At 50.4% G+C, this 21807-nt stretch overlaps 2 protein-coding genes across 2 annotated transcripts; one reads left to right on the top strand and one right to left on the bottom strand.

Moving 5' to 3' along the window:
- Positions 1-3660: 3660 nt before the first annotated feature.
- Positions 3661-14636, top strand: dag1 (dystroglycan 1). The gene is made up of 5 exons (XM_088309943.1): positions 3661-3984; positions 8425-8809; positions 10161-10622; positions 11243-12063; positions 12775-14636. Exons 2-5 carry the CDS (start codon positions 8540-8542, stop codon positions 13784-13786), a joined length of 2565 nt encoding a protein of 854 aa, XP_088166069.1. The 5' UTR covers positions 3661-3984; positions 8425-8539; the 3' UTR covers positions 13787-14636.
- A 4231-nt stretch (positions 14637-18867) lies between these two features.
- Positions 18868-21785, bottom strand: rbm15b (RNA binding motif protein 15B). Its single transcript, XM_088309073.1, has one exon. It carries the CDS (start codon positions 21503-21505, stop codon positions 19172-19174), a length of 2334 nt encoding a protein of 777 aa, XP_088165199.1. The 5' UTR covers positions 21506-21785; the 3' UTR covers positions 18868-19171.
- Positions 21786-21807: the final 22 nt, after the last annotated feature.

The raw sequence follows: 21807 nt of genomic DNA on the forward strand, positions 1-21807 counted from the left end.
TCATGTGTGTCTGTGGGCGTGTCTATTTAGGTGTGTGTGTGTGCGCGCGCCGGCTGCCATTTTCAAAGACGCTTTAATCCACTGAGGTTTAGTGTTTTGTGCACTGACCTTTGACCCTGACCTGATAGTCTCACAGGTTGTGAGCGTGACCTTTGACTCTCACACAAAGAACACACATTCCACAGCCAAGGTCAACCAAGGGCAACATCCTTGTGTTGCCAAGGTAACGTGGCTACAACGTGCATCCAACATCTGACTCTCTTTCTCTCACACTCACACACGCACACGCACCCCCGCACACGCACGCACACACGCACACATATGTTGTATGGTTGATTTAGTTCGGACATGGCACAGCTGCATTTGTCAGCTTTCTGGCGTTCACAGTTATGAATACATTTATGTGAATGCTGGGGTGGAGGTGGGACGATTCTGTTGGTTGTCATGGTAACAACAACAATAACATGACATTGTTTTTTTCCCCCAAAATTCATTCTAGTTTTTGAGATATTCCATATTTGTTAAAGAAAAGTTTTAATAATAGGCACGTAACGAGATTGATATTCTCTTTATTGTTATGGCAGAGAGCCATGTGAATGCAAATAATCTTTCATGTGAAAATTACGCCAAAATTCAGGAAATTAGACAATATTAGCCGGGAAAAATGGCAACACATTGATTGTCAAAAATATGAATACGTCAAAAACCGGAGCCCATCCAACAAAATAGATGTCGTTTTTGGACTAACCACCCAAAATTTCCCAGAAAATATTATATATATTTAGGTAATAATGTAACGTATATAAGGCTTCAGAAAAGTTTTTCCTGCAAGTGATGATGTTGTGTCACTTCCCCTGCTAGTTAGTTGTCTGCTAATGTTGCTAAAAACAGTTTCGTGGCTAAAGTAAGCTTGCCCCCTGCCCTCCATCTCCTGTGGCAGCCATGTTGGGTCAGCGCGCTCATTCAAGTGTAACCAGAGAAATGGAATGCACTTCAAAGCCCCCACCACCGCCCTCCCCAAAAAACCTCTCCCGTTCAAGCACTGTCCCTCTCCTCCATTTTGTGTGTTTCTATTAATAGCCCATCTGCCGCCGGCCAGGCGACTGACAGAGGGACGGACAGGACAGACGGACAGCTGACGAGTGTAAAAATAAACAGATAAGAGAGAGGGAGGGGGCAACCTGGGGGATCTCTGTCATGACAACAGAAGACAAAAGTAGAAATCATCACAGTGTGTGCGTGCGTGCGTGTGGGTGTGTGCACGTGTGTTGGGGTGAGGTCGTGTGTGTGTGTGTGCGGGAGTTGTGTGAACAGGGCTGAGTACGAACTTTGATGTTATTTTGTGAGGTGAGCTTCAAGAGGCCTTTTGAATTATCCGTGAAGGCCGGACGAGGCGATAAGAAGGCGGCTGGTGGCTCAGCTGGCAAAAGTTGAACAATTTCCAAGTGACAAGGAGGACAGCTCAGAGGTTGTGCAGGAGCCTGAGTAGTCTGAACAAATTCGTGATTGTGTGTGTGTGCGTGCGTGTGTGCGTGTGTGTGTCTCCATGTGTGCATGCGTAGGTGATTGAGTAAGTGAACGTGTGAGTTTGTGTTTGTGTGTGTGTGTGCATGTGTGTGCGTGGGAGTTGCATGTCCATGTGTGTGTATAGGTAGCAGGCATGTGTGCGTGGGGGTGTGTGCGGGGGTGTGTGTGCGTGTGTGTGTGTACGGGAGGGACAATAGCATGTCGTAAAGGGTCTTTCTGCCAGGCTGGGGGGCCTTTACGGTGTCAGATCTTTTTTTTTTTTGAAAGAAGAAGAACAGATGGTCATCAAGTTGCCGTCTCTAGCCTAAGGGGTGGCCAAGCGATGGGCGGGGCTCTTACAGGCCATCAGAGGTCGGGGGTCAATAAAGAAGAGTCAATGGTTGGACATGGAAGAAAACAAGTCCAACAGAAAGCGTGGACGAGCGAAAGCAAAAAGTGAGCTTGTTTTGCTTGAAGAGGACCTTTGTCCACTTCGGACCGAGCGGGCGTAAGTTTCTCGAACCTCTTTCTTGCCGTGATGTCAAGTTTGCGGTTGAGCATAATCAATCGGATTCTTGGTCACCCACAAACAGCGGAGCATTCCAATCCCCTTTCACGCAGGCTCGCTCGCTCCCGCCCACCCACAGGCATGCCGCCGCATGCTTGTCACCACCCGAGCATTCTATAATGGCTGACGTCGCGTCTTGTTTTTCGTCTTTTTCAACTGTGGTATGAATTGAAGAGATTCTTGACAGTCAACTTAAAGTCTATCCAAAGTCAAACGAAAAATCTCTTGTCAAGCAGAAGAGTGCACAAGCCTGCTAAACTAGAGAGAACTAAAAAAAAATCGGAACATATATAAATCAGGGATTTAAAAATGGTGGAAAATCAAGCCATTGTCTCTGCTCTCAAATGCTGTGGGCACTGATCAATCAAACACTGCTCCCGGGGCGACTCCAAAGTGTGTCACCAGGCGCCGTTTTAGCCACGCCCATCATAAATTGCTCAGCCTGAAAGGGTGAAAACAGTTTAATGCGAGAGCTCCACAATTCATCGTTACAAAGTTGGCAGTCTGTCACATTTTCAGCAAGTGTGGTCGTTGACAAATTTGATCGCAAAATGGCCATTGTGAGCTTCACAAGTGGAACAATTATGTTGCTCAATTCTCACCGGGATAGCTTTTCAAAATCTCATTTGAAGACTCGGACAAAAGGTGCTGTTTGCTTTTTGACACTCAAAACGGCTTCACGCAGGCGCATGGTCGACGCCCCATCGCCTCACTTGCCGGTGGCTGAGCACCTTTGGGTGACCTCGTTCTTTGTTGTCCTTCGCCATTGTTCAACATTCCTCTTCAAGTCGACTCCTGACAAAATTCCGAGCAGACGCGTTGGATGCCGCGTTCCTCCAAACACTCGGCCCGGGGGCCTTGTTCAGGAGTCAGGACCCCCCAATCCACCCACAAGGAATGAAAGGCAGGATGGCGCTGGTTCCTCCGCCATTGACAGATACTTTCAGTGGCTCGCCCGGTGGACAGAACCGTGACGAATGGGGAAGGATGCTTTTTGGTTTCCGTGGCAACTACACGCTTCTCTCAAGTGATAAACTGGACACCTAGCGGCATTCTTAGACTTACAAGGGCCCCAACTTTGGAGGTGTTATAAATCTGTACCTTTTGTTGATTTGTCTTATTTGTTGCTAGTGAGCTGCACACACAAGCACACACACATGCACACACACATTTCTATCTATCTGTATCTGTCTGTCTATTTTTTGTCTTTTATCTATTTTTATCTTTCTGAATAATTATTTCATCTTGTACTTGATATTAAGCGCTTTGTTACAGCTGCAGCTGTTGTCAAATGTGCTTTTCAAATCAAGTGTTATTGTATATCTTATTGTATATCGTGTAAATAATGTAAATAATATGGAAAAAAAGCATATTTTAATTAAAAAAACACTCATGGACATCCTTTTCTTTAAGTGTGCCGATCATACCCCAGGGCCTCCCATGAATGTGTTAACATGTTTATTCAAAATCAATAAAAAGGGCAAAAAAAAAAATAGGCTGGAAGATGACGTCATGACGTGCGCGTGCACGCACGCAGCGTCGAAATCCTGACGTGGAAGAAGCGTGGAAAAAAAAGTGAGGAGCAAACAAGGAAAGGGGAGTGAGGAAAGGGTGAAGTGGGAAGAGGGTGGAAAGTAAGGGGGAGCCCCCTCGCGGTGGCCCCTCCCTCGTCGCCTCTATCCCCGCCCCTGCATGTATTGCTCCATTGTGGAGCTCGGCAGGCCGACATTCGCGAACGCGCGCTGCCGCCAGGAAGCTCCGAGCCTAACCAAACCCCCGAAGGTTCGCTACTGACGCCGCCGGCTTGACGAGACGCCACGGAGCAACGACTGCGCTCGCAATCTTCTTCTCCTTCTTTCCCGAAGAACACAAGAGGAAAACATAGTCCGGCAGCAGCAACAATCACGGCGGTCAGTGTCGATGCGCGCGCGCCCGTCTCACCGCTGGAAGAGAGAGCGATCGTGTACGCACGCGCCGCCATTAAGGAAAGGAAGGCGACGTTCTGCGAGGAAGCCTCCTTTCATACTGGCTCGTGCGCGTGCATGATTGACTCGCTATCGTGCGCGCGCGTGCGTCTTGTACACTGACGTGTGTGCGCGAGTGTGTTAGGTCGCCAAATGAACAGGTGCACGCAGGGGACACGCGTACTTACGTGCGCGTGCGCGGGGTTATTTCTGTCCGGCTGGGCGGCGGGGGATGGAGGCGAGTGGGGGGGGGGGGTCCCAGTCTAACTTGGTGTGTGACCTCATTCTACGCACACGCGCGTGAACGGCTCGTCAGAGTCAGAAGGTGTGTGTTCACGCGCATGTTTGAGATTTCGTTCACGTTCACATGCACGCACACAGGTGTGAGTATGATGACGCTGACCTTCCTCCCAGATCAACACAACTGAGCACACCGCCGCGCGCGCGCTTGTTGGCTGTTCAACTTTTGACGCACCTGAACAATTGTTTGGTGATTTAAGTAGAGCTGCTGTGGATCTTAACGTCATCACAGCTTCAACTTTTTCGTTATTTCATTTATCTAGGCATCTGGCAGCGCGGTAGTCAACTGGTTAGCACGTCTGCCTCACAGTGCAGAGGTCGTGGGTTCGATTCCTCCGGCCTTCCTGTGTGGAGTTTGCATGTTCTCCCCTTGCTTGTTTTCTCCTCTTCAAGGTGTTCCCCACCTACTGCCCAAACACAACTGGGATGAGCGCCAGCTCTCTTGTGAGGAGAAGCTTCTGTCAAGTGGCGCTTTGGCTAGCTTGGCTTAGCGCTTTGGCTAGCTTGGCTTCGCGCTTTGGCGGCACAACGCGAGGAATTCCGCCGGCCTGCGGCCAAACTTCCAGAGTGTTCCCCTTGTGTCAGAGCAACTGGTGAAGGTCGCTCCCGCTGTGGAATGTTGACCTCTTGCTGCTAAATGCTAACGTGCTAAGTAGGGTCTTGAAGACGCAGGATGATATTTTTTGTCTGTCGTCGACATTGGGACTTGTTTGGTGGTTCTAAGTGACAAACTGACAGGAAGATATCGACATCTGAGAAAAAGGGCAGACTTTTTGTGTCTTTAGGAGTCGCTGCTTTTTTTTTTAGACATTTTTTTTGGAGCTGGTCTAATCATGGTAGTTGTCTACCAAATTGTAGCTAAGTCAAACTAGCTTCAGGGCCTAAATTAAAAAAACGAAACAGCTCATGACGGACGTCAACGAAATTTTCAGTTGCAAAGTCAAACTGGATTTAGAGGCAGAATTAAAAAAAAAAAAAAACAGTTGCTAGGGTGCTAACAAGGGGCATCAAACTTTGATGCAATTCCACTTGAAAAAAAATGGCAGACTTGCTGTGTCTTTTGGGTCATGGTTTCTCCTGGCTTTTTGGTCTGTCGACTCACGATGGATCTCGTGTTGCTAAGTCAAACTGGCTTCAGGAGCGGAACTGTTCAAGCCGCTTTCAAGCCAATTCGTTGCACTTGCTTTCATTTTATGTCTGTTTAAAAAAAATATTGCTCTAAGTCAGGGCATCAAATTTTGCCCACATTGCTAAGCTAAGGGTTGTATGAGGGTGATTGAGTGGCATGATCACCCCACCCCAAAACTGGGGTGGGCAGTGTTCAGGCAGCTGAGGAATTTTTCTTCCTACCCGCAAACATCCCAGCATGCTGCCCTGGTAACCATGGTGACTGCACACACGTCAAAAAGTAGCTGACCAACTGGGATATGCATGCAAACACGCACACGCACGCACGCACACACACACGCACACGCACTCACCCAGTCGCCTCAAGACGGATTGGATGCTCGCAGGTCTCATTTGCATTAAGTTCTCAGTTCTCTTTCATGTCCTCGCGTGTTTGTGTACTCGTGCGTGTGTTGACAGGAAGCAAACAAGGCGCAGCAGGAAGTGTCAGACGTTGACGTGTCAAAAGTAACATTCAACATCAGCAGATCTGGCGTAAGCTGTGTGTAAATGGACAACCAAACACGCACACTCACAAGTCGGAATGACTCGCTTGATGTTCCTTCAAGCCTGAGGTGTCAAACTCTAGTCCTCGAGGGCCGCTGTCCGACCCGTTTTTCCGTCTCTCTCTGCGGCAACACACCTGATACAAATGATCAAGATCATTCTCAAGTTTACTTACTGGTGATCTGATCATTTGAATCAGGCGTGTTACAGCACAAAAAGATGGAAAAACGAGTAGGACAGCGGCCCTCGAGGACAGCAATTTGACTACTGTGCTTCAAGCGATCACATGACCTGAGCTTGGTGTCATGTGACCAAATAGAAACGAAGGATGGAATGTTGTTGTGTCTAAAATGGGCACGTTGCTCACTACCTGTTGTCATGGAGCGCTCCAATGTGATTGGCACCAACGCTGCATGCATGTGTGTGTGCGTGTGTGTGTGTGTGGGGTGTGTGTGTGTGTGTGTGTGTGTGTGCACGTCTAATCCCACTCCTGCTGGCCCAACACATGACAAAGACACTTGTGTGCATTTCAGACCACCAGCAAGGACTTGACATGACGCATGCTGGCAGCTGCATGTATGTGTGTGTGTGTGTGTGTGCGCGCACAGGATCCATCAATCAAGGCATCCTGACACTCCCGAATCCTGAGAACACACACACACACACACACGCACACGTCTCTCTCGCACAAGCGCACGCACACACATCGCAGGCACAGGTTTGTCGACACATTCTGCCAGTAGAGGGCGTTATGAGCCACAACACACGCGGGTTCGGGATTAAAGTGCTTGTTGGAAGAAGAAGAAGAAGAAGAGTAATAACATTTTAAGTGGGACTATTGACTGATTCTGCCATTTTCGGACGCTTTTAACCTGCGCTCTCCAACACCACGTGCACTTCATTGAGGAGCGTCGGGTGCAGTGTAGTGTGTGTATTTGGACAAGGCCATGATGTTGTTTCAAGTTTGTTTGTGAGGGGGTGTGGCCTTCCTGCATGCAGCGAGCGTGATGGGATTCGTCAGGAAGTTGTTGGGGCACCGAAAAGAAACAGGCCAGATTTTCCGGCATATAAGAACTTTCTAAAGTTGTTTTTGGCTTGGGTGCCTTGGGTGTGTGTGTGGGGGGGGGGGGTTATGATGTGGGGGTCAAACTCCAAGGCTTCCAGCTGTGTTGCCATGGTGATGGGTATCATTGCACCAGTGGAAGCTGACATCTTCATTATCATCCTCATCTTCATCATCTATTGTCTTCATCAGCGTTATCATCGTCATGATTTTAATAGTGATAAAAATATCTAATTGATGAAGCTGGCGCATTAGCATTAAGCTAGCCGACTGAACGGCTAAGCTACGGATGCTTGTTTGAAATACACAAAGTGTATTTCACTTTGTTTACTGTTTACTGTAGCTTTGGAATAAACAAAACAAATTGAAGCCTCTTTTTGGAACAATTGCTCATCATTTGGCCAACTGCGGCTTGTTGTCGAGTTGAGTCACTTTTATCTCTAGGGGACACTGTATCACGTTGACTCTGATTGTTAGCGTGCTTATGAGGACGTTAAATAGCATCGTTAGTGTGCTTATTGCGAGAAGAATCAAAGGCGTCGGTGATCTCGTTGGCTGAAGTTGGGAGCGCAGCAACAAATAAAAGCCTTGTGTCCCGACTGTCGGAGATGTTTTTTGTCCTTCTTATTCTTGTTGTTGCCGGGAATTCCTGCGGCGCAATCTCTTTTGTATCCGGCGGGGCGAAGAAGAAAACATCAGTGGGGTCTCTGCCGTACCCCAAAAACCTCACAAAACTTCACAAAAGCCAACACCTTGTCCTCCACCACCACTGGGGGCTGGAGTAAAAGAATCTGTATGAATAACAAAACACACACACACACACACACACACACATGCGCGCGGGCGCAGTGAATGGCTGTCGAGTTAATCACCGGCTGCTTCAAGGGGCTCTTGGTGGTTTTATGGCATCAAATGAAGTGGAGTAATCTGATTACTTCTTGACAATTGCTCAACTTCCGCGCTTTTCTTAGTTTTTGCTGCACCAAAAGTGAAAAGGACATTGTGGAAGGAATGTGGAGAGGGGGCGGGGCCAAGGCGGCTTAGCTAACAAAGACGAGCACTCAAAACTCGGACTAGTCAATGCGGCCTTTCCTTCTGTGCGTGTCAGAGTGCGTGTGATGTCGTGCGGGGCTTTGTCTGTACGTATGTGTGTATTCGTTCGTGCTTGTGTGGAACTTTGTCCCTGAGTTTGTGACAAGGAGTATGCGTAGAGTGTGTTTTTGTGTGTGCGTGTGCGTGTAAGTTAGTGAATACTGAATAAGTGTGTGTGTCTCTGAGCGTGTGTTTACGTGTGACAACATGTCACGGGGTGGCCACGCCTCCTCTAACATGTCCTGTTGTCCTCACAGGTTGTGGGCGTCGCCCACCATGACTTCCTGCTGAGTAAAAGTGGCGGGGCAAAATAGGAGGAGCCAGTCACGCAGTTTGCTGCGGGGTGTAAGCCCCTCCCCCTGCGTGAGGAGTATGCTGCACCTGGGCGGAGTCGGGATGTGGGCTGTGATGGCGGCCCTGCTGGCAGCGACGCTGGGCGGGGCTGACACGGTGGTGGACGCGGATGCAGCGCCTGGACGGTTGGAGGCGTCCATGAGCTCGTCGCTCCTGCGGGACTTTCAGGGAACGTCCCACGATGCTACTGCGGCCGGCGCCCGCCGCGACTTCCCCGACGCCTGGGCGCCGGTGGGGCAGGTCTTCAACATCACATTGCCAGCCCAGATGGATGGGGGTCTGCTGGAGGTTAGTCGCCGCGTTGCTCGTTTCACAAAACGGCCTCAAAGCGGTGACACCTTCTTTGGAAAATAAATTGTGCAGAAAGTACATTAACTTTTCTAAACATTCCAAAAGTAATTTGATTCAACCGAGCATTGCGATCCTGAATTTGCCTGGGAAGTAAATACATTCCAAAATCACTTCATTATTTATTTTTTTGTATGACGTACAAAAAATGTTTTTATACAGTGTGAAGATATATAATTAAATAATTCTCTGTTATTCTTACTCGTGAGGTACTGAGGTACTAGCGGTCATCAGGAAGCACCTCTGCGATTGGCTGTCTGCCGGCATGCCCCAAAAGTAGTTGCTAGGCAACGGGCGTCCGCGCATCATCGGGCGCGTTGTCTTGCCTCGACAACGGTCGGCGGTCAGAATGGCTCACCGCAAACCGTGTCACCACGTGAGCGATTCCGCGCACGTGCACGCGTGCGCTTATGTGTTTGTGTGTCTTTAAAAAGCTCCCGGCCGCCAATGACCATAATTACATAGCAAGCGCGCTGACTCATGCGCTCTCTCTACGTGTACGTACGCGAGTGTGCGCGCATGTCCCTGTAATCTCACACACGCTCACATACTGGTGGAGCCCTCAAAATCAGCAAGCACAAACTGGAAGGGAGGATGATGATGATGATGCAAGAGTTACTCAGGCTACACCCACTGTCGAGAGCGCCTCCCCCTTGATTGACAACTCATATCCCCCATGACGTTGTCATCACGTTCTGCTGTTTTTTTTTTCACCACTTACGCACATGCTCTCTCTCTCTCTCTCTCTCTTTCTCTCTCTCGCTCTCTCTCTCTCTCTCTCTCTCTCTCTCGCTCGCACACAATCACTTTAACAACCCTTTCTTTGACATTTTCCACTGTCTTCTGTGGACTAGGCCAGGAATCCCCCAACAGCCGCTCGGAAGCAAGCCCCCGTCGCCCCAGCCCCCACCCCCTTCCTATTCCTTCCACATTTTTTCTATTTTCATCTCTTCCTTCCTTCCTTCTTTTCATTCTTCAACACTTCAAAAATACATTTCTGTGTGTGTGTGTGTGTGTCTGTGTAGAGGGGGGCCTACACGCATAATTGCATAGCTAATGAGGTGAGTGGGCGTGGCCTGTATAATTCAGCCCATTTTAAAGCAGCGTAATTTGCTCTTCATGGTCCCTGACAGCGATTAGCGACCAGTCCTTCGTTTGTGCATAGACGCCATAATACTGCCCATAGACGGCTGGGATAGGCTCCAGCACGCCCGTGACCCTCCTCGAGGACAAGCGACTCTGATAATGGATGGATGGATAATAATGCTAATAAATTGCTAATCCTTTTCAGATCTGTGAGACTGGGAAGGATGTCCTTCCGTCATGGCTGCACTGGGACGCCCCACGCAGAACGCTGCAAGGACTGCCACTGGATGAGGACAAAGGCGTCTACGACATCTCGGTCTGCGTCTCCAACAAGTCGCTTTCCCAGTCTTCACTGGAAGTCCTCTCCATCGAGGTCCGGCCCGAAGATCCCTCCGAGGCGGAATCTCATCTAACGGCAACCAATCAAGCAAGCGCCGACGGTGAGCCGTCAGTGTGGTCATGCGGCCCCGAAGAATCGGTCACCTTGCTGACGGTCATCCTGGATGCCGACTTGACCAAGATGAGCTCCCGCCAGAGGGTGGCGCTGCTGGAAAACATGAAGAGCTTTTCAGGGGTGGAGCTGGCCTTCATGAGGGTTGTCCCCGTTGTCAACAACAGGCTCTTCGACATGTCAGCTTTCATGGCAGGACCGGGAAACGCCAAGAAGGTCAGTCTGACTACAAGCCTGGTCTGTGAATCACTCCCGAGTGCTGCATTTGGTCCGGCAACAATTTTGTAGTCCTGTTGGGAATGTTTAGCATTTTCGTGGATAAATAGATGGCCCGAATCAGACACGGACGAGAAAGGTAGAGGTGGCGAACTGATCTTTTTTCAGGCGCACAGCTCCTTTACTGTACACCTGATCAGCAGCATTTCTTGGAAGCGTGTGGACAAAACAATTATTCCGCTAAAAGGAGCGGGAAGGCCAAGGTCGGTAATAAAAATCGCTTCGTATTGATTAGGGAGAAGGGAATGCTGAATGATTCCGAGCATGGTGATTTGGTCCAATATTTTTGTGCTCGGACAAAAGTCATGTGTAATGTCACAATTATTCTTTGGTATCATTGAGTGGCAACTTGGGGAGAAGCCACTAGTTTAAACTGAAGGCAGGAGCTTCATTAGTTGAGCTAAAGCCTCGTCTAATTTGAAAACGAGTGCTTTTTAACCATCTTATAGAGTCTGAAGTCAGTTCTACATGAATGGTTTTATTTGGCTGGTTGAGGTGGGAGTCGGGGGTCCCTATTGAAGGGGGAACGCAGTGATGATGATCCGTGTTTTTCCTTCCAGGTGGTGGAGAATGGCGCTCTGCTGTCGTGGAAGCTCGGCTGCGCGCTCGACCAGAGTAGCGTACCAAACCTGGCAGGCGTCGAGGGTCCGGCTAAGGGGGGCGTCATGTCGGCCAAGCTGGGGTACCCCGTGGTGGGCTGGCATGTGGCCAACAAAAAGCCTCACGTGGCCAAGCGTGTTCGGCGCCAATTTAATAACACGCCCACGCCGGTCCTGACGTTGCTCCCGCCGACCTCCGTGGTGGAGCCGCCCGTCCGAATCATCCCGACGCTATCGTCCCCGTCCATCGCGGCACCCCCGCAAAGCTCAGCACCGCCCGTGCGGGGTCCTATCCCACTGCCGGGTAAACCCACCATTCGAGTCCGGGACCCGGTCGGCCACACGCCCACCCTGCGGCCTCCTCAACCCACCAAGGTGATGGAGACCACTAGCACCGTCCCCATCGAACCAACCTCCACCCGGCCCATCTTCGTGGAAGCCACCGCCACGCCGCCTGTCCCCACGCCCACACGCAAACCCACCAAGAAGCCCAAAAGGCCCAAAACCACAGTGGCGCCTCGCGAGACAAAAACATCCACCGCCAAGCCATCCCGTCGCACGACGCCTTCGCCCGGACCGCTCCCGGAACCATACAATGAAAAACCGGTTTTGCGTAACCCCATCGACCAGGTGAACGCTCTGGTGGGCACATACTTTGAGGTGAAGATCCCGTTGGACACTTTCTTCGACAAAGAAGACGGAACCACCGACAAGCTGCGGCTGAGCTTGAGGAAGAACGTGAATGAAGTGGTGGGAGAGGGTTCCTGGATCCAGTTCAACAGGTGCTTCGTCTTACAAACTTTTATCTTGTAAGGTGGTACCTTGACTTACAAGTCGCATTCGTGGCACGGGCAACTCGTAACTCGAGACGACCGCAAATAGCACTCAGCCACTAAATTCCAATAGTTACTAGAAGACAACTTGGGATGTCTCGTAACAGCAAAAGTTAGGGAACTTGTAAGTAAAGGTACCTCAGTCTTGTATTGTACAGAATCTTTTCTTTTATATCGCCTCACCGTGACTGAACGCACCTCTCTCGTGATCTGGCAGCCCGTGTTGGTTCGACTTTTTCTTATTCATTCTGCTGCGGTCGCCGTCCCCAACTACTGATGCCGCTTTTCCGGTTTCATCGGTAGCGCTGATTGGACGGCACCTTCCGCGGAGCTCTCGGTAGAGTGCTGTAGCCATTTGCATTCGTGATCCATGACAAAATGACATCACCCACAAACGCAGGTTACACATGGTGATGTCATTTTGGAAATAAATGTCATGAATTCAAAATTGTGTTCCGATAAAAGATGGAAGATTCAAATCCACTGATGAGTTTCTCCCGCCCAATTTAAACCCAGTTACAGTCACCACCGGTTCATGCGCAGCACTATTAATCAGATTTTGCTCCTGGATCCTGTAAGGTAACCTTGAGCGACATGGGAGGAAGGTGCACAAATCTAATTTAGTCCTCTACTTCCTCTTCTCTATGTTCCTTCTGACAGCACCAGCCAACTACTTTACGGCCTTCCTGACGCGCATCACGCCGACAAGCACGAGTACTTCATGCAGGCCACAGACAAAGGAGGCCTGAATGCTATCGACGCCATCGAGGTGCGTGTGGACCGCTGGCCTGCCAATGACAAAAGTCCCGTGTTGTTCACGGCCCGCCTTGAGGGAGAACCGCGACGGGTCACCGGCGACATCCACAAGAAGATCCTCCTGGTCCGGAAGCTGGCCTACGCCATGGGGGAGCGCAACAGTAGCACAGTGAGCCTGAGGAACATCAGCAAGGGTTCCATCCTGGTGGAGTGGACCAACAGCAGCTTGCAGCACACGCCCTGCCCCAAGGAGGACATCATGACCCTGAGCCGGATGCTGGGCGACGCCGACGGCAGGCCCACGGCCAACTTCCGCCGCGCCATGGAGCCCGACTTCCGACCCCTGGGCGTCACGGCTAAGGGGCGGGCCAGTTGCAGAGCCTACTCCTTCATCCCGCCGGGCGAGACGGAGATTGTGCCACCCGCCGCCGTCACCCCGGCCTTGGGGATCGGGCGGCAGAGCGCAGATGACGTCTACCTGCACACCGTGATCCCCGCGGTGGTGGTAGCGGCCATCTTGCTGCTGGCGGGAATTGTGGCCATGATTTGTTACCGGAAGAAGCGCAAGGGCAAGCTGACCCTGGAGGACCAGGCCACATTCATCAAGAAGGGCGTGCCCATCATCTTCGCCGACGAGCTGGACGATTCCAAGCCGCCACCCTCCTCCGGTGCCCCGCTCATTCTCCTGGAGGAAAAACCGCCCCTGCCGCCGCCAGAGTACCCCAACGCCGGCCCGCCTGAAACGGCGCCCCTTGACCGCCAACTCCCAGGTGAGTATGCAGCGCTCCGAGACGACGACCCCAACGCCCCGCCCTACCAACCGCCGCCACCGTTCGCCGCGCCCCAGGAGGGCAAAGGCTCACGCCCCAAGAACATGACCCCGTACCGCTCGCCGCCGCCCTATGTGCCGCCCTAAGAACTGTTGGCTCCGCCCCATGAGGCGGCGCCCCTGCTGAGGTGCCGATGCTTGGTACCACTTTGGCGGTAGGTACTGCAAGGAGGGGGCGGGGCTATGTGTGAGGGGGCGGGGTTTGGCAACTAGTAAGGACTACTGGTGTAGCCGGATGCAAAGTGACCTTCCACCCCGCACACCTGACCGTGCGAGATCTGCGCTCGCATCACCGGCGTTTTGCTTTTCACGTTTTTCGCCAGCATTTTGTTTTCTTTGCGGATGCTTTCTAACAACAAGGTACAATGCGTGTGTGTTGTAAGCGCGCGTGTGTGTGCGTGTGTGTGTGTGTGTGTACGCGTGCGCCAATGTGGCTCCATATGTGCGTGTGAGGAGCAGGTCGTCACGGTAACGCATGCGCCAGCACTTGTAGCGTGCGTCCGTAATCCCAACGTACATTTGACATGAAGCATATGTCACGTTTGAATCAATGAATGTGCATTTGTTTGGTTTCATGTGTGAAGCAAAAATGTCGATGGAAACAAAAGACAGTTGTCATCAAACGTTAACCAGCGTCATTCACAGGTGCTAAAATGACGATGTTTAGGTTCGGAAATATTTTTCTACTTAAGAAGTTGACGGGATTAAGTCAACAAAATGTTCGTGTTTTTCAGGACTTTTGATACAAATTTGCTTTCTTTGAGGATTGGTCTACAAACTCAAAGGCAACGATGATTATTTTCAATCGGCGAGCATTTTTGATATTGACTCCTTTTTGCTTAATTTCTCTTCCTTTGAACGTTTGAGCGACCTTTTGCAATAATGACGCTAACGAGCTTCATTTGCTTTCCACAATAAAAGTCGACTTGCTACCACAGCGCTGGCATCCGCTCCAGTTTTTTATTTTTTCTGTTTGACAACTCTCGCCGCACACATCGGGGTAATTTCGACACATTTTGGTTGTCAGTCAACGTAAGGGCCGAGTTTATTTGAGTCAACAAAAGAGAGCAAAATAATTGAATTTGAATAATAATAAAAATGCATCAGATTTATATTATATTATATATATTATGTTTTTCCGTAACACACTCACAGCGCTCAAAATGGATTCATATTCAAGCACTTACTCATTTACACTCCAGCAGCAGTAAACTGTGTCTTGCCCAAGGACACAACGGCACGTTGCAGAGCAGAAATCGAACAGCCAACCCTTTGATTACTGGACGACCCTCGCGACCTCATGAGCCACCGGCCACCCCAAACCAATCAAATAAAATCAAAAAGCTTTTAAAACTGTGAAAACAAAGTGCGTTTTACTTTTATAAAACTAACTCTAAATCTAGTGAAAATGTCTTCAACAACGAATATTTTTTTTATTTGTTTTGGTCTCTGTCAATGAATGTCATGCAAAAGCTTTCAGCCTTGATTTGGAAAAACATCCATTTGGAAATGGCTGCACATCCGTACACTATAAGGAAGGTCAAACAGTTATTGGCCAATTGGCCCTCACTTTCATTCACGAGACAAAACTAATACTGGCCCTTTTTTTTAAAAATATCTTTCACTTGACAAACACCCCTTATATTTAAATAAAAATACTAAAAGTGGTAAAAGCAAAAATCAACTAAAAGCAAACACACTCAAAACCCAGTAAAACAAACTCAATTTAAAAAGTAAAACTAAAAAAAAAGAGCTTGAATGAAAAATCTCAAATTATTGTAACCTTGGTAAGAGCCCATATTGAAAAACAATCAACTGGTTGCCAGTCAATTTCAGCACACAGACATGCAACAACGGCTTCAAGTTCAGTGAAGCTAACATGATAAGCTATTTTTGGAACGTCACCCTAAGCAAGCACTGGCACAACGTGATGATTCTTATTTGGACTACCATTGGGACGGCCAAGAGCCCGCCAGAAGGTTCATAGCCGCCAACCAACGAGCCACGTTGGTCCTTTCCAGCAGAAGGTCGCTGTAACCTACGGGAGCCGCCGAAGAGCCCTGGGAGAAACAGCAAGTCCAACAGGAAGAGCTTTTAATGAGGGCCTCCAGCCACGCCCTCATAGGCGAGGTCATCTGGGCCCCGTCGAAAATCCGATGGCGACCACTCACTCAACAACCCGTCAAGGCCGTGCGCTTGCCATTGGCGTGCCAATCCAGAAAAGTAAGCAACACATTTGGATGCAAGCTCACTTGCTGCATGAAAGGACAATCAGAAAGTAGATGCTCATCTTGTGTGTGTATGCGCGTGGGTGTGTGCACGCATGTGTGTGTGTGTGTGTGTGTGCGTGCACTTGTGCCAGGGGAGGATGGGGGGGCACGCACGAGTTTCTTTCCTTTTATGCCCACATCAGAAATGCTGAGTGGAGGTGTTGCAATGTCATGCATGAAGATGACTTTGTTAGGGAACATTTCGACTTTTCACATCTTCGGCAGCTCTCTGCCCATCACGCCAGCCCAAAACGTGACTTTACTAGCTCCTAATGAAATCTGAAAAACTTAACAAAGCGGATTTGGATTTTCATGGATCTTGCTGCACTTGTTGATAGTGATGGCGCAACATTAATTCTCAAATTTTAGGTCAATTGGAGCAGGGGTTTGGGTGCTACGACCCACCGATTTTTAATTAGTCTGCCAAAAAGGGGTGTGGCCGCCCTCCCTCGAATCCTTATATCTCAGAAACTTTTGGATCAATCTTCACAAAAAAGGTATTTTTGGAATGGAATTCATTGAGGAATTCCAATCTGTAATAATTTATATGATTGATGGATATTTTAGTGAATTGATCTTTTCACCAATAATTTGACACACACACGGACTTTCTCACAATAATTGGGAAATTAATAATTAGGATTTATATTGATATGCAACACTTTATTTCCATACAGCTTTGCCAGTGGTCACATTTTCAAATAATCACTTCTACACCCTTGCTAGAAAGTCACAATGTCCCCTTCACTGGTGATCTACTTTTAGAACAGGACTCATCGCGCGGCCCTTGTTGCTGTGAAATGTCTGGAAAATTATTTGCAACAGTGCCTTTGACCTTTTGGATCTGTTGGGGGAACTTCATCATGTGTCATTGGGAGGTTGCTTCAAAAACATTTGAATTATTCTGGAAATACTGATGTCTTGGAAAAAATGACGGGCATGGACTTAATTTGGGAAAATCTGAGAATAATACCATTATCATATCAAAAGCATAATTTGAAAAGGTTAGGTTTGACTATCTTTCCTCCAATAACTCGCTCGCTTGCTGGCTCGGGTGGGAAAGAAAAGGAAACTCCTCAAGCGAAGAGCGCTTGAGATAAGTGCCGGGACCGGAGTCTCCGCCCATTTGGCATAAAAAATGGCCGCCACAAAGCTTGCTGCTGTTGACCATGTCGTCTCCACGGCAACGCCAACGCCGCCTGACCTTTGGCGGGAATGTGGACAACAAGAAGGAATGCCGCCAACGCTAACATCCGCAGATTGCATCGCAGCATTGCGTTCGGGGCGTTAGAGGAGTTCAAAGCCACATATTTGAGTGCTAAGTAACTTAGCATACTTCAAACGTCATAATGAACTCCACTTAGAACAGTTTTTCGACACTTGAGTTTTAGTTTGGCAGAGAGGTTCGTGCCACATGACGCCATTTGACCAATCGGGCGTAGCCAGGCTATCACATGACCACAAATCCAAATTTCTGCGGCCTCACCCGGAAGCAAATTTATCGGAAATCCTGAAAGATGAGCAGCATCTGAATTTTGTATTCCTGTCTCTTTGGCGGTCACGCTTCAATTAAAAAAATCCAATCACAAGTTACTCAGCACTTGAGTAGTTTTCCACAAAATACTTTCTAACTCTTACTTATTATCTTATTATTTGGAGGCATACTTTTTACATGAATGCACTGAGCTCCTGTAATCGTCAGAATCACAATCATTAAACACCAAGTGCCGAAAACCCATCATAATTACATTCGTAGTTGTCATCTTATCTATCAATAAAGTTCAATACACATGGATCGCTGACGTCGCATGTTATATATTCATATTCGCGCGCGTATGTGTGTGCCCCTGTTCAAAAAACAGATGGTGGGACGCCAAGTGTGATGATCTTCCTGTCATATGGTGCCCTCTGCTGGCCAAATTAATCCATAAATGTCCAATTTGTTTGCGAAATCACGAAAACACGAGCGGGCACACACACGAACACAGGACGCGTGTAATCTGGTAACATAAGATTCGAGTCAAGTATTTACTTACAAAGACGTTGCGGGCGTAGGGCGAAGTTGCTAGCTCCACCATGGTAACAAACAGTCCGAGTGAGTTAGACAGCTCACATGTTTCTTTTAAAATATTTTTTTCAAATAAGTCTTGCAGTGAATACGTTCCAAAATATTAATTCCTTTCACTACAACTCACTTTACAAAACTAGTGTGTCAGACCAACACATATCCAACAGGCTCACTCATTTTATTGTTGGCCAACAAAAACGTGTTGACTTGGACAGCCATTGAGCTTGATTGCGAGCTGTTATCCACTCCTGGAAAGGAGTCAATGCGTAGTAAAAGTTTTCTTTTCCATGTTGAAAACTTGCATGTGGGATGGCGCAGCTGTCCCTTTTGTCTCTGTATTGTATATTTTGTGTTGTTTTTTTATTCATGCATGTGGTGTACATCATTTGCATGTTCAGAATAAACATGATGAAACATGACAACTGATAATAAGCATGGCTAATGCTCGAATGCCTAATTAATTAGCATGTGGATCAGCGCTACCTATGCTATGGTAAATTAGACTATTACATACCTTTATTAGCTATTGTGAATTATTATTATTGTTGGCATGTGGACTGGTATGGCTAATGCTATTAACTCCTGCTTATTTATATTCAGATTTGCATGGCTAATGTTAGGATGCGGATTATTAGAATGTCAAATACCACAATTTGGGGGATGAGTGCAGCACACAGGTTTAGGAGCCTGTGGCTAATGCTTAACTCTTGTCTTGACAGTAACGATGAATTCAGAGAACGAATGGATGGACTAAGATTAGCATGTGCACTCTTGGCTGATGCTAAAATGGTTATGATGAGTGGTTGAAAAAAACATTGCAGGATGCGATAAAGAGTTACAATTTTCTTTAACATGACAACATTTGTTAAAAACAAAATACATAAAAAAGAGAAAGTCCTTTAAAAGGTGACCAAGGAAACAATATTTTCAACAGTTTACATTTTGACTTCCTACTTCAAATTGCGATTGAAAGCAAAAAACAGTATGAAACGTTCAAAGATGTTTTTGTAGTGTTAAAAGAGAAGACACACTGACACGCTAAGTAATTATTCATGAGGAAGGGCGGAGCTTCAGGTTTTTTTTTTTTTTTTTAGTTGGCGTGCAGTAGAGTCGAGTCAGAGCAACCCCTTGAGGTCAGTTACTGTCATTGACCACCACCACCACCATGTGTTCTTCGTCTAGGCGCGTCGCCGCCCTCTTGGCGGCCTGCAGGTACTGCACTGAAAAGTCACCCGGCGGGAAGGCATACAGCATGGCACCAGGGCCACCATCCTTGGCGCCAGGTAGGCTGACCACGCCCGCGGCCTCCTTGTTACGCAAGTAAGCCACCAGGTGGCGCAGCAGGCGTATCTGTAGCCCTGTCTCAGGAGCGGCAGCCTGTCGGTCCACTGGTCCCTGGAGAGCCAGCAGCACAGCAAAGGCATCGGGGCGACCCGCCTTTACGCGGCGCGCCACCTCATCCAGGCGGCTTTGGTCCATTCGGAGACGCTGGGCGATCTTGAGCGGCTCACCATTGCGCCGCATTATGGCGCTGAAGAAGGGGGCGCCGCCTTCCAGCAGGTACAGGTGTGCCGGGAAGCTGCTGTTCTTTAGCGCAAAAACACCACGCCAACACTTAGCCAGCGATGCCGCCGCATACTCAGACAGCGAACCAGGGCCCGGTGGGGGTGCGCCAGCAGGCACAGGCGGCGATGCAGCAGCCTCGCCGCTGCGGTGGTGATGGGTGTCGGCTTGTTTCCCGGCGCGATGGCGTGTGGTTGGGGACTCAGCCTCCTTGGCGTCGGGGGTGTGGTCACGTGGTTCCGTGGTGGAGTCGGGCGCTCGGATGCGCGCACGGTCAGGACTGAGGTCGGGTGACGCTCGCGCGCGGCCCCGTCCCTTCTCACGCTCAGCCGAAAGACTGCGGCTCCGCCTCCGGCCCCGCCTCTCCTCACGGTCTTTCAGCCAGCGCTCCCTGCTGCGACTCCGGCCCGTGGCGCTCCTGCCGAACGGTTCCGCCGCCACCGCCGCTGCAAGGCCCGCCCTCCTTTCAGGGCCCCTTGGAGGGCTGGGGGCGAAATCTCGCTCCCGCTGAGAGATCGGGGACGTGCGTTCCCTAGCTCCACGCTCCAGGCTGCGACGGCGGCCAAAGACATCACCCAGCGTATCGTAGTGGGGCAGCAACTGCACAGGCGCGAAAGCGCGGGCGGCGGTCTCTTCCACCTTGGCGAAGTCCACGCGCAGGCGGCGATCGGCCCCACCCAAGGGGAAGCCCCGCATCTGCGTGCACGCTGCCTGCGCCGCATCCAGACTTTCATACTGGACGTAGGCAAAACTGTCGCCTTTGACGTAGTCGATGTTGCGGATACTCCCGAAGCGATCGAACTCGCGGGCCAGGGCGGCCAGCGAGTTGGTGGGTCCTAGACCGCCAACCCACAGGCGCGTAGTGGGGTTGGCTTTGCCATAGCCAATCTTGACGGGATGGCCACCCACCAGGCGGCCCTGCATGGCCACCTTGGCACGGTGGGCCATGTCCAGGTTCTGGAACTTGACAAAGGCATAGGCGCCGCCTTGGCCTCGCGCAGGCCTCTTGATCACCACGTCCTCGATGGTGCCATACTTGTCAAAGCCATGCCTCAGCTCGGCCTCTGTGACACCGCCGTCCAGGTTACCGATGAAAAGGTTGCTGGTGGCCCGCTGGTCATCTTCGGGCTTCAGGTCATCCGGCGGCGGTGGCTGAGGGGCTGGTGCCAGGCCATAGGGGCGCCCCCTGTCGTCCAACATCCCATAATAGTCCAGCAGGCGCTCGCGGCTCAGGCTCTCCAGGGCGTAGTGGCGTGCACGAAGCTCGCGTAGGCTAAGCGAAGGACCGGGCGGTGACAGTGATCTCTGGCGGTAGGGTGGGTAAGACGTGTGCGTGGCATGGGCATGGGCACGCACGGCGGCCAGGTAGGTCACATCAGGCGGGGTGACGCTCCTCCTGCGCACGTACACCGGCTCGATCTTGAGGGGCCGCTCAGCCAGGAGCAACCGCGACGATTTAGCGTGGCGCGCTACTTTGGCGTCCTCCGCGTGCCGGAAGTTGACATAGGCAATGCGGCCCAGTTCCGGCGTGTGTGACAGTTTGACGCTGACATCGCCAAACCTCTTGAACTCGTGGAAGAGTGCGTCCTCCAGGTCGTCGTCGGGGACCTGTGGGCTTATGTTGCTGATGAGCAGCGTCTTGTAGTCCCGGGCGGGGGGCCGCAGCCCAGCAGTCGCAGCCGCCTTGTCCCGCTCCCGGCTGCGGCTTCTCCTGCGGTGTCCGACGCGGCTGTCGGCCAGTAACAGGGCCAGCGGCGGCGGCGCGAGCTCCTCCCTGCGCCCGCTATCTCGGTCCCGCTCTCGGAGACGCTTGGCGCCCACCCTGGACGACGACGAAGACGACAGCGGGGGTGGCGGCGGCGGAGGAGGAGGAGGCGAACTCTCCCTGGCGGCCTGCCGCTTCATGTCGGCGGGAAGGACGGCAACGAGTGGGACGGAGCTCCTCCTGCGACAATAATCCTCGATGTGCTAATCTTCGGCTAAAGCGCCACTTCCGCGCCGCCGCGGCGGCGACGTGCGTTAGCCCCTTGCCGGAAAACCCAAGAGTTGCTGGAAAAACAAAACATGTCCGCCAGTCAGGGACTGGAGAGCTGCAACGACAACGCCGCCGCCATCTTGGACAATAGGAATGTTTGGGGGCGGAGACGGCAGACGGTCGTGACGCCATCACGCAAGGCCTGGCCTCGTCATACAGTCGGACATTAATT

Source organism: Idiotropiscis lumnitzeri, chromosome 11 (genome assembly GCF_059441095.1).
Source record: "Idiotropiscis lumnitzeri isolate Australia: NSW breed Sydney's pygmy pipehorse chromosome 11, RoL_Ilum_1.0, whole genome shotgun sequence".
Classification (NCBI taxonomy): Eukaryota; Metazoa; Chordata; class Actinopteri; order Syngnathiformes; family Syngnathidae; genus Idiotropiscis; species Idiotropiscis lumnitzeri.

Excerpts from the sequence above, each read along its gene's own strand:
- dag1 (XM_088309943.1), top strand. The coding sequence starts at position 8,540 with ATGCTGCACCTGGGCGGAGTCGGGATGTGGGCTGTGATGGCGGCCCTG. Across the intron at positions 10,623-11,242 it reads GACCGGGAAACGCCAAGAAG|GTGGTGGAGAATGGCGCTCT; the intron begins GTCAGTCTGACT and ends TTTTCCTTCCAG. Across the intron at positions 12,064-12,774 it reads TCCTGGATCCAGTTCAACAG|CACCAGCCAACTACTTTACG; the intron begins GTGCTTCGTCTT and ends TCCTTCTGACAG.
- rbm15b (XM_088309073.1), bottom strand. The coding sequence starts at position 21,505 with ATGAAGCGGCAGGCCGCCAGGGAGAGTTCGCCTCCTCCTCCTCCGCCG.